Genomic DNA, 15,077 nt, shown 5'->3' on the forward strand with positions numbered 1-15,077 from the left:
TAAACTGTTTTTTATTTTTACAAATATTTTGCGGCCCACCAATGTATTTAGTATTTTTTATTGGCCCTGGGTCCCATCTAGTTTAGACACCCCTGATTTAAATAATGACTCGAATATGTGGTAATTATTAGTGTTCTGATTTGTTTTGTTTTATCAAAAAATATTAACAGCAATACAAATAGCAACTATAATTATTTTCTTATAAACAATAGCAAAATTTAATATAATCTGACGATTAACGTCTAATTAGTGATCCCGAGAAATCGTCACGCAACTCACCAAAAAAATATAACTTTGATCCTAACGAACCGAACGCACTAAAGCTTTGGCGCTAAAATAGGGTTTTGATGATTGAATTTTATAGAATTGTTCTTGGTTAAAAATAATTTTGATTCAATCGAAGCTGAATGCCCCAAAGCTTAGACGGTAAATCGTAGCTACTTTCACTTAAAGTCTAATATATAAAACTCTCGTGTCGCGGTGTTTGTCGTTTCACTTCTCTGAAACGGCTTGACCGATTCTCATGAAATATTGTGTGGATATTGGGTATGTATGAGAATTGGACAACATCTATTTTTCATCCCCCTAAGAAATATATACAAGCCTAAATTATTAACCCTCTACGATTAACCCCTATTTTTCCATCGCGATTTTTATTAGTAGATTTCATAGAAATCTAACTATTGCAATGGTCCTCATGACAAAACTTTTAAAAAATTTTGCTATATTCCGACTTAACTCGACGAGCTGAGTCAGAAAATGCATATGGTTCAAAAGTTTATATATGTATGTACATATATATATATATATATATATATATATATATATATATATATATATATATATATATATATATATATATATACACGATATAACGCGGCTTGAAACCACGATAGCGTCATCAATGTACAATAGATCTTTACCAAACTCAACACACTTATTCTACAGATAGATACTGAAGTCAAGTTCGAAGATGAGCTTAATCGGTCAAGTAATTTAGAAATGCCATGATTTAAAAATTTTCAAAATCATAAAAATTAAAATTTTTTTCAGACTTAATACAAGATCATGGATATTCTAATCAATAATTTTCCTGATGCAAGGATTATTTTCTTAAACAAAGTTTAAGTTTACTTCCATATGAACAAACTATTTTCAATTAAGTTGATAATATTTAATAATGAATTGTATAATTTTTACTTTTTACAATTAATATCTCTGTAATTTTTAATTCAAAGAAAGAAAATTTTTGGAACAAGTCATCGAAAAAGGTAATGTTTCCTCATTAAAAAATATTGTAATTATTCAGTAAATTATGACAAAATATTTTGTTTGTAAATGTCACATTCTTTCTCAATTATATTTCAGTGATATAACACAGTAATATAATCACACGAAGATTCATAGTCTACACACGTAGAGGAATTGACCAACAACGCCAACAAGTTCTTCGTGCTTTTACATCAGATTTATTTCGTTGACTAGAATTCTAGTATGAGCCTGATGTGAAATATTACGCTCATTCCAAAGTGATTATTGGTACTTTGGACAAGGAATGTCCGCATTGTCATGCACTTAAATTTAAAAATGAACCAGTTTGGATGTGTTGCTCATCAGGAAAATTAATATTAACCGAAATTGAAACACCACCTGAACCATTGCAGGGGTTACTTATCGGTACAGACCCAGATTCTAGCCTTTTCCTAAAATCACTTCGCACATGCAATGCATGTTTTCAAATGACGTCGTTTGGAGCAACGGAAATAGTTAATAATACTGCTGCAAACGGTCAACAATCTAATTCTACGTTCAAAATCAAACGCCAAGTTTATCACAAAGTGGGCTCATTGTTGCCAATGCCAAATGAATCTCATAAATTTTTACAAATTTACTTTATAGGTGACAATCACTCTGAGCGTGCACTCTGTAATCGCGTGGATGTACGTTGCGACTACCATAATCTAAATTCATATTTTGCCGGGCGTATCGTCAGCGAGCTGGACGCTCGCTTCTTAGGGGACACTTTGAGGTTAGAAAATTACCGACGATATCCTGCGCTTAGCCATTTCATCCAAAGTTATACCAAGTTATCTAAATATCCTTAATTATGCGAATTTTTGTCTTTTTTTCAGTCCGAGTTTTCAATTCAAACAAAAATTTTTTTTTCTCAAAGATGTTTACATTTTCTTATCGAGAATATCGTGTCGTTTTCAAAACCCTCCTTCGATTTCCTGTCCGATCATTATTTCCGGAGTTATTAAATGTCAAAATCAAAAAGAACTTTCTTGCTTTAATTGACGATAACTCCGCAGCAAATCGCCGTACAGGCTTTTTGAATACGCCAAATTGAAGAGTATTAAATTCTCTCAAAGAGTTCTTAAACGAAACAATCAAAAAAATTTTTTTGAAACCCGTGGACCTTCTTTTAGACTGAACAAAATTTGAAAAAATTTTTTTTCGGTAGTTTTTTTAGGATTTATCTAGACCTGGACATGACAAAATTTTTTCATTGTCATATCTATAATGTAGACACTTGGAGCTACACTTTGCTTTTTTTTATTTTTCCTGTACGACCATTTTCCTCGGAGTTACAGCTTGTTGAAAATCACCCAAAAATTTGGAATTTATTTTATATCCCTTAATTTTTGAGACTAGAGCGAGCTGGACGCTCTGTTAAATGAGCATAATGAATTATTGAAATTATTCAAATCACAGATGCAGAAGCTACAAAGTGATAATCATGTTATTGTCATCAATCCTGATAGAACACCAGCTGGAGAGCATATACGTAGATTCAACGCACCTATTGTTGACGACGTCGCTGGAATCATGGTTAGCGACCGTACATCTACGCAACAAATCGTGATTCGGAGAAGAAATAATAATACATGAAAATCCTGGATGAATAAAATTACAGGCAGACTTCTCCACAATCATCGACTTGCAAAATACTCTCATCGATCACATATTTCCTGATGTACACACACAATATGAAAATCCTGAGTGGCTGGCAGAAAGAGCGATTTTGGCAGTAAAAAACGTAGACGTCAATGGATTAAATTTAACGATACAGCAGTTGTTGCCTGGAGATTTGGTCGTGCAAATCGATCGATGCAGCTTGCGATACCAACGAAACTCTGAATTATCTAATTGAGTTTTTAAATTCATTGGATTTGCCAGGCATACCACTACACCATTTACAATTGACGGTTAGATCTCCGATTATTCTGCTTCATAACCTCAACCCACTACGGTTATGTAATGGCACACGATTAGTCATCAAAAAATTGATGAAAAACGTTATTGAAGCCATCATATTGAATGGAACGTTTCAAGGCGAGAATGTGTTGCTGCCACAAATCCCTAGGATTCCTACAGATGTGCCAATTGAATTCAAACACACTCAATTCCCGGTTAGATTGGCATTCGCTATGACGATCAATAAGTCACAAGGCCAGACATTGTCTGTATGAGGCCTAAATTTGGAAACACTATGCTTTTCCCACGGACAACTATATGTGGCATGTTCTCGCTTGAGAAAACCATCCAGTTTGCTTCTGTTGGCTAAAGACGGACTAACCAAGAATATTGCTTATCCTATTGCGCTGAGAGATTGATCTTTATTTTCTTTCAACTGCCATAATTTATAGTACAAATATGAATCATTATTTTTTATTTTAAGATAGATTTGTTATTTTAATAAAGATTAATTTGTAAACCTGAATAAAGCATAATTTCCCTGTCTACAACACTTTTGATTATAAATTAATCCCCGCGCACTTTATAGTAGATAGTTATTTTTATTGAACTACAAATATATTTCCTAGAAATAATATATATGGCAAAACAACGTTTGCCGGGTCAGCTAGTATTCTGATAAAATTTAAGATACCAGTATGTTAAACCGGAGCTAAATGCACCAAAGATTAAGGCGGCCAAATAGGTATATCTAGATCGGATCAACAGAAATTAACCGAAAGGAGAACCAGGAGCCGCCTTGTGCAGGCGTTTTGTAAGACTCTTGCTGCTGATGCGGCAAGAATCCCTATCGGTTAGTCTGTCCGATGGTTTCAACTGCAGTTCTCGCGAATCATCTATTGTCAGAATCAGAAATTCTCAAAACGTGCAACGCAGTAAACATACACCCAAGGTCACAAAAGTCACCACGCACTAGCATAAAAATTGGCGTCTGTTTTGAGCGCGCAAATATTTTATCAAATGTTAATTATTGAGAAATTGTTTCATTAACCTGGCCTAAAATTTATGATTTTAATTAACTGAGAATGATTGTTTATTATTTAATAAATTTTAATTAACTAATCGGGAAATTTCACGAGGTAATTTTATATTGAATTTAAGTTCCGGAAAATTTTTATCCTGTTAATTTTATGTCGTCATCGTGAAAAAATTCCTAAGAAATTATTTAGCAACGCGGATTATAAGTTCGAGATTCGTTCATTATAATTGTTGAAAAAATTAAACAAAAAATTGATTTATTTTATGTTGTGAATTAAACTCCTGACTAATTTTTGAGTCGAAATTATAAGTCGGATTAAATTCGGATTGTAGTGATTAAATTGTTAATTGAAAATAATTTATTAATTGAAAAATATTCGGTTATTTTAATTATTAGCTAATGACTGAATAGTTGAGACAATGTAATAATTTTCAAAAGTAAATTTTTGTCAGTTTCTTTTAATATTCAAAAAAAATAAAATAAAGTAAATCAGTGTGCGTGTGAAGAAGTGTGGGATATGTGTGTGAAGATTATTGTGGGTAATGTGTGAAAGAGAGTGTAAAACGAACTCTACTTGTTGATGGTTTGCCGAGTGGAGCGATCCAAATCTTAGAGGGTGAGAGTCCGGTGGACAACGCGATTTTGTAATTTTGAACGACCCCTACTTGTTGACGGTTTGCCGAGTAGGGTGATCAAATCTTGGTGCGATGTTTTCTGCTTGTTGATGGTTTGCCGAGTAGGGTGATCAAATCTTGGTGCGATGTTTTCTGCTTGTTGATGGTTTGCCGAGTAGAAGACTAGCACTAAGTCGGAGTCGCCGGTTTTAGCCCGAAATCCTCCGGTAGTTGTAAGTGGTAGTGTTGAGTCAGGAGCGGAGTCGCCGGTTTTAGCCCGAAATCCTCCGGTAGTTGTAAGTCGTAGTGTTAAGTTAGTTGTAAGTGAGTAGTGTAGGTGCAAGTGCACCAGCTGTTAAGTTAATTTGTTATAAATAAATACCGGTTAATTTTGTTAAATAAAAATTTATTTATTTCAGATCACTTTCCTCACTCTCTCTCCCTGTAAGATAAGCTCTCTGCTCTAGACCGGTTCCAGGAACCGTGATTACAAATCCTGGTGGCGCCCTTTCGTTAATAATTTTAGTTTTCGATTTTGTTTAGTCAATTATTTAATTAAGGAGCCAATCTGAGCGGGTAAAACTGTTACACCCTAAAGGCCATCCCTGCAACTTCCCGCTAATTCCATTCTCGAGCGCTCAAAATTGCACGTATGTTATATATTTGAGTTCGGAGAGCTCAAAAACGGTATATATGTTATTTTGAGCTCTTCAAGCTCCAAAGTCTGATTGAAGTTTCATCAAACAGTATTTTTTTAATTTCCAAACCGCAATAACTTTTCAATGAATAAACCGATCTCGAAATTGGAAGCATTCGACGCAATTTTTGAAGCTTCATAAAAAATTTGTAAGTTTAAATTGATCGAACAAGAAATTCCGAAAAAATACATTTCTTGGTTTTCTTTCTACTCTTAATTTCATCAACCTTTTACAGAGCAATTTCATATGCTACAGAAGATTTGTCTTTTATTTGAACTGTTTTTAATCCATTTATCTATTCAAAATTAGCTTTTCATTCATTATCTAAAACTTGAAGAAGAAATAGTGACTTCACAACATTTTCAAATTCGCGTAAATCACTAAGATAAATATCTTTCTTTATCTTACACGCGGAAGCTTTGAATTTTTTTCCAAATTAGAAACAGGAATGCCTTCTTAGTTACTAATGGCAGTGAAGAGAATTCTCTTTTACTTGAACTCATAAAATTTATTCCCTTACATTTGATCCATCAAAATGCAACACAAGTGTAAGCGCATCAGTTACCGTTATTTGAAACATTTTAAAATTGAAATAATTTATTCCAAAATACACAATAAATTTTTTGATAGTCACTAACGAATCAAAATGTGAAAAATTAATCGACTAGACTATGATTAGTTAATTGGTAAGTTCTCGGATTGACTGCTCCAAAAAAAGTTGGGATCCAGAATGCATTGAATAATTTTTACAATGAGTTTATGCAACAAATATTTAGCAACGTTGCATCTCAGGTTGCTCTACAAGAACATTAACGCAGTCCAAATCCCATAACATCGACTGTTTAGTCTACTAGGCTGCGTGGACGTTCGAAAAATCTCTAATCTTGAGGCATTTCATAACGTAAATACCTCGACTAATGATTGATTAAAATTGATTAAAATATTAATTAATAAAATTTAAAATTAATTTTACATTTGCGAGAACGTAACATAAAATGTTCATACCTAGCCTCTTTATGTTGTTGAGATTGGGAATCTTCGAGTTTTCGTGTAAAGTTTTTGATCACTTCTGTTTGACTTTTAATTAGATGACAGTTGTCCGAAAAATCTGTCTCTTCATGCTTTTGGGGTGATTCAATATTATGTTTGCTTGTTATAATTGAACTATAAATATTATCAACTTTTCCACTTATGTTTGTCATCTGAAATATTGAAAATGTAACTCTGTATAAATATAATTAACGTTCAATATGGTAAGGTGATATCTACAACTTGTGCTGTCATTTTATCTTATTCTAGATCGATTTTCCGAAATTATTGTATTTGATTTACTTATTAAATCGTCATCAATAGATTTAATTTAAGGAATGAGTGTCTGAATTTCAAAAATATATTACGAAAAGTACTGCAGAAATTACAAGCATAGAAACGGATTCGTAGAAAAGAGAAAATTTTTAAAATAAAATCCTACCTTCCAAAACTGTCGTATTAACGTAAATAAAACTTATTAAGGGAGTGTTTATTAATTACGTGAGCTGTTCTAGAAGAGGGAAAAATGAAGCTAAATCACTTCGAATTTCATTTTTGGGGAAAGTAGGGTTTCATCAAATTTCACGTGATTTTTTTTCTAGCAGAAAGCGGTATAAAATAGCGTGAAAATTGTTATTTAATTAAAATATGGACAAATCTGACACAACAGTGTTCATATAATAATGTTGCATGCGTCCGAACTCTGCAAAATAACGCTCGATTGTTGAAGTGCTTCATTAGACAAACTTTGATTCAACGTTAAATTTATTTGATTAGACCGGCCTAGAAAAAAAAAGTGGTCTGTGCTATCGACCGGATTCGACTATCTTTGTGTATCTCGACGCGCTAAATCCAAATGTAAAGTCAGTTTTTCCCGTTCACCCTTAAAATTCTCAGTAAAATGCAAAAAACCAAAAAAAATCGTGTAACCTGGCTATTAGCCCTCGTTCAATTAGTCATCCTATTTTTCTTTACAAAGAGCAACTGGGATTTTCGACATGGTGTCCCAGAACCCGGAGAAGCATGAGAGGGAAAAGAGAAGGTCCTGAAAAGTTCAAGAGGGCTCTGAATAATACTAAGAAAATTATTAATAATGTTATGTCCACCTGAACTTTTTTCTTTAAATTTAAATCACCCGCGCAGATGGAAGACTTCTCCGTGTGCAAGAGCCACATGAAATATAAGCTACGTGACTGCTGGTTGACTAACGGGGACTTCTGCAAGTTCAGCACCGTGAGTTTTTAAAAAGACGAGCATAATCCAACGCCTGGTCTTTGTTAGCTAATTTGACTTCCGCGTATAGCTTGACGGACCCGTGCTTTGTAGTCTTTTGCTTTAATTTGCACTGCACTTAAAGAAAGTTTGGACGCGGTTCAATCGGCAGGCCACGTATAAGTTACTAAAAATTAATCGTAGAGTCGCATTCTTGAAGTTCTAACTTGCTCCGCACTTAGGCGAGAATCTGGCCGTTAGTTTTATTTGAAAGCTTTTAAAAGCTAGATTTGCGCACTCTACTCTATGGGGGGCTGGAGGACATTAGCTCAAATAAATGAAATTCATTAATCTAAATTTCGATTAAATAAAATTGTGAAAGTGTAAGTTTCGGCATTTACAAATCAATATCAAAAGATGTGAAATCAGCCTTAAATAAGTTAATTTCATAAACTAAGAATAATAATAATAACAATAATAATAATAATAAGCGGTGCTTGCTACGTGGCCTCCAAGCGGCGCATCGCGGTAAACTACAAACACCAGGTCTGTAGGCGAACGACGTAGCCCTTGCAGTGGGCCAACTACCCACTGCATTGAAAGACTGAGTTGCTACAAGAAATGGACTGAGAAGTGCTCCCCACAACCGGTCCTTTTCGGATGAGGACCATTCATCAGGTGGGAGGAGCACGCCCGATCCGATGAACGATGACGACCCTGGCGCTTTAAGGATAAGCCTTAGGTGGAAGGAGGAACTACGAGTCGAACTCTTGGTGTGCTACCAACGTAATGAGCTCGGGGTGAGCGGTTATATGGCCCGGATGCATACTCTTTGAAGTAATACGCATCCGGAGCTAGCGAATTTTACGCCTTAACACCTGCGTAACTATGCCGCTCATCTACGGCGTGATAGAAGATCGCTTGTGCCGGATAGAAGACAGTCTAATAGGCTTTCTTTTTCGGCGTAATTAGACCAAGAGCGACGCCGTTCCTCCTTGAACAACAACAATCCCTTTGTAGGACGGCAAGTAAGTATATCTAAAAAGATAACTTACTCCAAACAACATCTTGACGCGGTAAATGAAGATCTCCATACAAACATCATGGAAGATTCCACTCTGCTCACTGTGAGCCAGGTTGTGTATGGTGCAGCAGGTTCGGCTGTTCCGAGAGAGAGACATTGTCTCTCGATCGAGGCAAGGCTGAGACAGCGCATCTCACAACTTGGCCTCAAAATTGATAGATCTCGGAAACAGGTCTCCCGCATTCAGTGTGCGATTGAGTTTGAAACAACTCAAAGAGCATATACGCCCCGAATTCGGCGCATTGCTGCTGAACTTCGGTGGCGTCATCACACACTGAATAAGAGTACTCTTCTTGTCATTAAGGAAGAGTCTCTCAATTGCGGGCTCTAGTGACTGCCAAAAAGTCACTAGAGAAAAGGCTGAAGCGGTTGGTCGACAACTCATTGTTTCGATCCAGCCCTTCACGCTTTCTGACACCAAAGACCGATGTTACCGGGAACTATCCAACACCTGAGCGGATGGAAGCTTTTTGGACTGAGTTGTATGAAGATCAACCAAACGTGAACGCCACTACTCCCGCATCTGCACGACTTCAAAGCATTCTGTCGGGAACACCGTCGACATAATGATGATGAAGAGAGCCCTGCAGTCAGTGTGGATGAAGTTCGTTCAGCTCGAAATGGCAGCAAAAATTGGGCTGCCCCGGGACCAGATGGCATTAATGTCTTCTGGTGGAAGAAGTTTACTTTTACCCACCTTCATCTGGCCCGTATATTTACATCGTACATTAGAGCTGACGAACCGATTCCAGACTGGCTCGTGGAAGGGCGAACCGTACTGATACCTAAGAAAGGTGACTTGTCTGACCCAAAAAATTACAGGCCTATTACCTGCTTGAATGCGGTTTATAAAATTTTTACAAAAATTTTAAACAACCGTATATTGCAGGAGATAGTACCTGTATGGCAACAGATATATGAACAGCGTGGCAGCAAAAGAGGCCTGTCAGGTTGCAAAGAGAACTTGATAGTGCATCGATGTGTCTTACAAAATGCGATCTACTATCAACGCAACCTGTCAATGGCCTGGATTGACTATCGCAAGGCATTTGACTCAACTCCTCATGAGTTGATTTTACATCTCCTGAAGTGCCTGGGGGTCAATCCTGAAATAGTGGAGTGCATTCGGCGCACAATGCAGCTCTGGCGAACGTGTTTTCATATTGGAAGTGGAAACGCATTGCACGTCACCAGAGTTGTAGAGTACAAATGAGAGGTCTTCCAAGGCGATTCCTTGAGCTCTCTGCTGTTTTACATTTCACTGCTGCCTATATCTGTTGCTCTCCGTAAAACTCGTGGGTACTCTGTGGGGCCTCCGGGTGATCGAAAATATCACCCATCTGCTTTACATGGATGATCTGAAGCTGTATAGTGCTGATGAAGATCATCTACAGGTGGCCCTTAACATCGTAGCAGAGTACACACGAGATGTCAGAATGTCTTTTGGGTTGGACAAGTGTGCGGTCGTACATCTGGCGAGGGGTAAGTGCTCTGATACAGGCGATGATGTCGAGTTAGTAGATGGGAGCGTCTTAAGACAATTAGACACCGGATAATTGTATAGATATCTAGGAATGGAAGAGCACCGCATGCATGCGGTCTCTGAAGTCCGAGCAACTCTCCAGAGCGAGTATGTTAGGAGACTCCGAATAATAATAATAATAATTACAATACATTGTATTCCTGATACGAGAACCCTGGATTGACAGGGGAAAGATCATGGGGATAAACACATGGCTTGGACAGCTTATCCAGTGTCAATCCGAGTTGAGTCCGAGAGCCTGTATCTTCATAAACAGAAGACTCGAGGCAATTAGACTCAACAAATTATGCACCAGAGACCTTGTGGTGGCGTCAGTCACGATTTAGATCCAAGGAGTCAGGACTAAGCTCATTGTAGCCTCATGATTGACAGCTACATAAGAGATGGAGCACTCGTACACAAGCCACTACATCACTCTCAACATGCATACCAGGCGGGCAAGTCGGGTGTACGACATTTATACAAAACGACATTTGTCCGAAAACAGATTTTCTGAGGTAGGTAATTGGTGAAATAGTTATTGTAAGTAACAAAAGATGGTGACATCACAACAGATTGCACCAAAACAGCCAACTGAACGAACGAGACTATCCGACCGTCTTAGTGAATCGTTTTGGATTTTTTTAATAAAAAACGATAAAAGATTGACATTACTTAGATTATATAAAGGCCACTCTGTATACAATTTTTGTTTAAGAAGGAAAAATTGATATAATTTTCAAGGAATAAAAGAACCGAATTAAAGTTGATATAGGACAAAATATGAATGATCGTTTTTTTAATAACTGTTTTAATGTAAATTCAACAATTTTATTACATAAATTTAAGAAATAACGAGAAATTTCGTAAAAAACAACGAAACACTTTCTTCGTGATCTGATATCTACTGCTCTACAGCAATAAGCTAAATATTATCAAACAATTAAAAAAGAGGATGAAATAAATTTTTTCCTTATTTAAAAAACCATAGTCAAAATTATATAATAAAATAAAGAGTATTGAGAAAATAAAAATATTACCGTAGTCGATTTTAAGAACCTTTATTTTTACTGTTCAATAGCAGTAAATGAAAATTACGCAAAAAATTTAATTCGAATATAGGAGAGACATTAAATTTTTAATTTTTTTATAGAAGAAACCCTTGACATCTTATTGGATTACAATTAAATAACATGATTTAAAAGCTGAGAATAAATAATTACTATACTTCATTTACACTATTTGGATGGAATGACGCAATAATGTCTCAACCAACATTTTTTAGAAAATCGAGTTATTACGATGAACGTACTTAGAGTATCATAAAATTACTTAGTTCATCATAATAACACGATTTATTGAAAAATGTTGGTTAAGACGTTATGACTTAATTCCATCCATTTATTCCTTACAGTTCGTCATCAGTAAATCGAAACAATTCAAAAAATTTAATTCAATTATTGAAGAGACCGCCTCTTTTTGTTTTTTGTTTTCATAAGAAAAACAGATGATTTCTTCTTTTATTACAATTGAATAATAATATTTAAATGCTCAGAATAAATAAATAATATGTCCCATTAACACTACTTATTCCTTACTGCTCGTCAGTAGTAAGCCAAAACAATTCAAAAAAAGCCTTTGATTAATTTTATTTTTGTATGGAAAAAACATTTGATATCTTTTTGTGTACAATCAATTAATTACATTTAAATTTTAGAATTGTTCATTAATATGCTATATCTACACTATTTATTTCATACTGTTCGTAAGCAGTAAACCAGAATGAAAAGACAAAAAATTCAATTTAATTATTGAAGAAACTGTCTCTTTTTTTATTTTTTGTTTTCATAAAATAAACAAATGATATCTTATTTCATTATAATTAAATAATAATATTTAAAAGCTCAGAATAAATGATGAATATAACATAGCTATGTTATTTATTTCATACTAATCGTTAGCAGTAAACCGAAAAAACTCAAAAAATTCAATTCAATTATTGAAGAGGCCGTTTCTTTTTTTTTTTTGTTTTCATAAGAAAAACAGATAATATCTTTTGTGATTACAATAAAATTAAAAGATTTAACAGTTCAGAGTAAATAATATATATACGTCATTTGCACTATTTATTCCTTACTGCTCGTCAGCAGGAAACCGAAAATATTTAAAAAGTTGAATTGAATTATTAAAAAGCCTGTGATGAGTTGTTTTTTTTTTTTTTTTTTTTTTTGTATAGAAATAACACTTGATATCTCTTTTGCTTACGATCAATTAATTAAATTTAAAATCTTAGAATAAATCATTAAAATTCCTTATCTACACTATATATTAAATACCGTTCGTTAGCAGTAAACCAAAATTACTCAAAAAATTCAATTGAAATATTGGAGTGACAGTCAATTTTTAATTTTTTCATAGAAGAAACCTTTGACATCTTTTTTGATTACAATTACATGATAAGGCTCAAAATCTCACAATAAATAATTAATATACCTCGTTTACACTACATATTCCTTACTGTTCGTTAACAAAAAAACAAAAAAAAAAAAAAAAAAACAAAAAATTCAATTCGATTATTGAAGGGATTATCTCTTTTTTATTTTTTTCTTTCATAAAAAAAACAGATAATATCTCATTTGATTATAATTGAAAAATAATATTTAGAAGCTCAGAATAAATAATAAATATACTTAATCTATACTATATACATCATATTGCTCCTAAGCAGTAAACTGAAGTAGTTCAAAGAATTCAATTCAATAATTGGAGAGACCTTTAATCTGAATTGTTTTATCAGAAAATAATTTGGTATATTTTTCGATTACAATCAATTAATTAGATTTAAAATCTTAGAATTAATGATTAATATACCATATCTACTGTTACGTTCCCAAAATTACGTATATAAATTCATTAAGATTTTTTTTTACATCATTAAATACCAGGTTTTGACACCTTGGGCAGTCGATCGACCCCCGGTGTGTCGTCAAAGATGAGCTTACTTTCTTATTATTTTATTATGGACTTACCATTATGGGCCCCATAAATCTGCCCAGATAACCCCCTGGGTTTCTAATCATTTAACCTCGAAAGGCGGAAAGATGTCATGACCCGTCTTTCGGAAGAACTCCTCGGAATAATACCCGTACCTAGGGTCGCTGATTGGAATAACGCCCCCTAGTAGTTGAGCTAGGGGAGTTGACCCCCCGATCAAACAGATTTGTGGGTCCGTGTCCGTGCTAAAATCCCTACCTTATCAGCAGTTACTATATTAACTATTGTTGATTTGGCAGGAAATTTTAATTTGAATTTTTTTGGCCATATTTGGCGGCGCTTTTTGAGTTTTTTTTTCGGCCATTTCATCGACTCTTTTCACGGTGACTCTTTCGATTTTTTTGAGACTCTTTTTTCGATCTTGTTGTTATTTTTTGAGCTCGTTCTTAAAAAATGAAAAAAATTAAGTGTACAACCCCTTTTTTGCTGAACAGGTTTTGGCTTGCCTACCAGGAGTAATTTTTTTACCATGTTTGCAACTAAGGTAGCTTGTACATATTGTTTTATGGTTTAATTTTTCTATATATTCAAAGTTTGTGTTTTATTAGTACTTGCGAGAAGCCCTGCCATTTACTGGATGATTTTTTCATCTACTGGGTGATTTTTGACGTCATTTTCGACAGGTTTAAACCTGTTTTTGACGTCATCTATGACGGGTCTGACCTTCTTCTGTTTCTTAAGTGGAGGAGAGAGTTTCGAGCTCTTCAGTGTTGAGCTCGTTATATTTAGTTCATGTTGAGTTCTTGTCACGAAAGATAGTGGCAAATTCTATTTTGTTCTGTCTTTTTTATATCATTCTGTGCACAGTAACACTGAAATTCTCATCAATCCTATTCTCAAGTAAGTATTAATTACTCATAAATTTGTCATTCATCTATCTGTCTGTTAGTATGTTGTAACAGTTTTACCTGCTCAGGTTGGCCCCTAATCAATTTTATAAATAACTAAACAAAACTATCAACAATAAAAATTATCAGGGCGCCACCAGGATTATTAATCACGGTTCCTGGAACTGGTCCAGAGCTGAGAAAACTTATCTTAGGGTAGAGAGAGTGGAGGAAGGTGCTGTTGAATAATAAAAATTTAATTAACAAAATTGATCAACATTTATTAACAATAAAAGAAGAAAAACGTAACAGAGTTGGCTTAAAATTAGTTAACAAATTTCACTCATACACACACTAACCACACTTAAAAATATCTTAATATCGACGAGCCCCTCCCGGCGTCTACCCGATTTCTAACTACTGTCACCTGCACAGAGACGAATCATATACTAGGATCGTTAACTCGGCTCACAGGAGTAACAGCCCAGTGACGAAACATAGACCTAGATACTCCTGCAGCTTATACACACTTTACTACAGAAGAACAGCCCAGCGACGAAACATAGACCTAGATGTTCTGCAGCACACTCTCATAACCCGCTCCAGCTACAGCAGTAACGGCCCAGCGACGAAACATAGACCTAATCACTCTGCAACTCACACATAACCCACACTTGTCTCACACTCACACTACTAACTTGACTTTTATTAATTCTTACTTTAATAAAATTGACTGTAATTAATTCTAATTAAATATTTTAAATCAATTATTCAATCATTAGTAAATTAATAAAACGACA

At 34.7% G+C, this 15,077-nt stretch overlaps 1 protein-coding gene across 2 annotated transcripts in view; it reads right to left on the minus strand.

Annotated features, from left to right (window-relative positions):
- Positions 1 to 15,077, minus strand: part of LOC141533472 (uncharacterized) — a 110,814-nt gene that overhangs the window by 36,142 nt on the left and 59,595 nt on the right. For both annotated transcript variants that reach the window (XM_074252374.1, XM_074252372.1), the window contains one exon: positions 6,555 to 6,751. In XM_074252374.1, coding sequence (XP_074108475.1) covers positions 6,555 to 6,751 — 197 coding nt within the window. The remainder of the gene's footprint in view (positions 1 to 6,554; positions 6,752 to 15,077) is intronic.

This window comes from Cotesia typhae, unplaced genomic scaffold, assembly GCF_013202065.1.
Source record: "Cotesia typhae breed Kobodo isofemale line unplaced genomic scaffold, CoteBio_Ctyphae contig_9, whole genome shotgun sequence".
In the NCBI taxonomy this organism is placed as follows: Eukaryota; Metazoa; Arthropoda; class Insecta; order Hymenoptera; family Braconidae; genus Cotesia; species Cotesia typhae.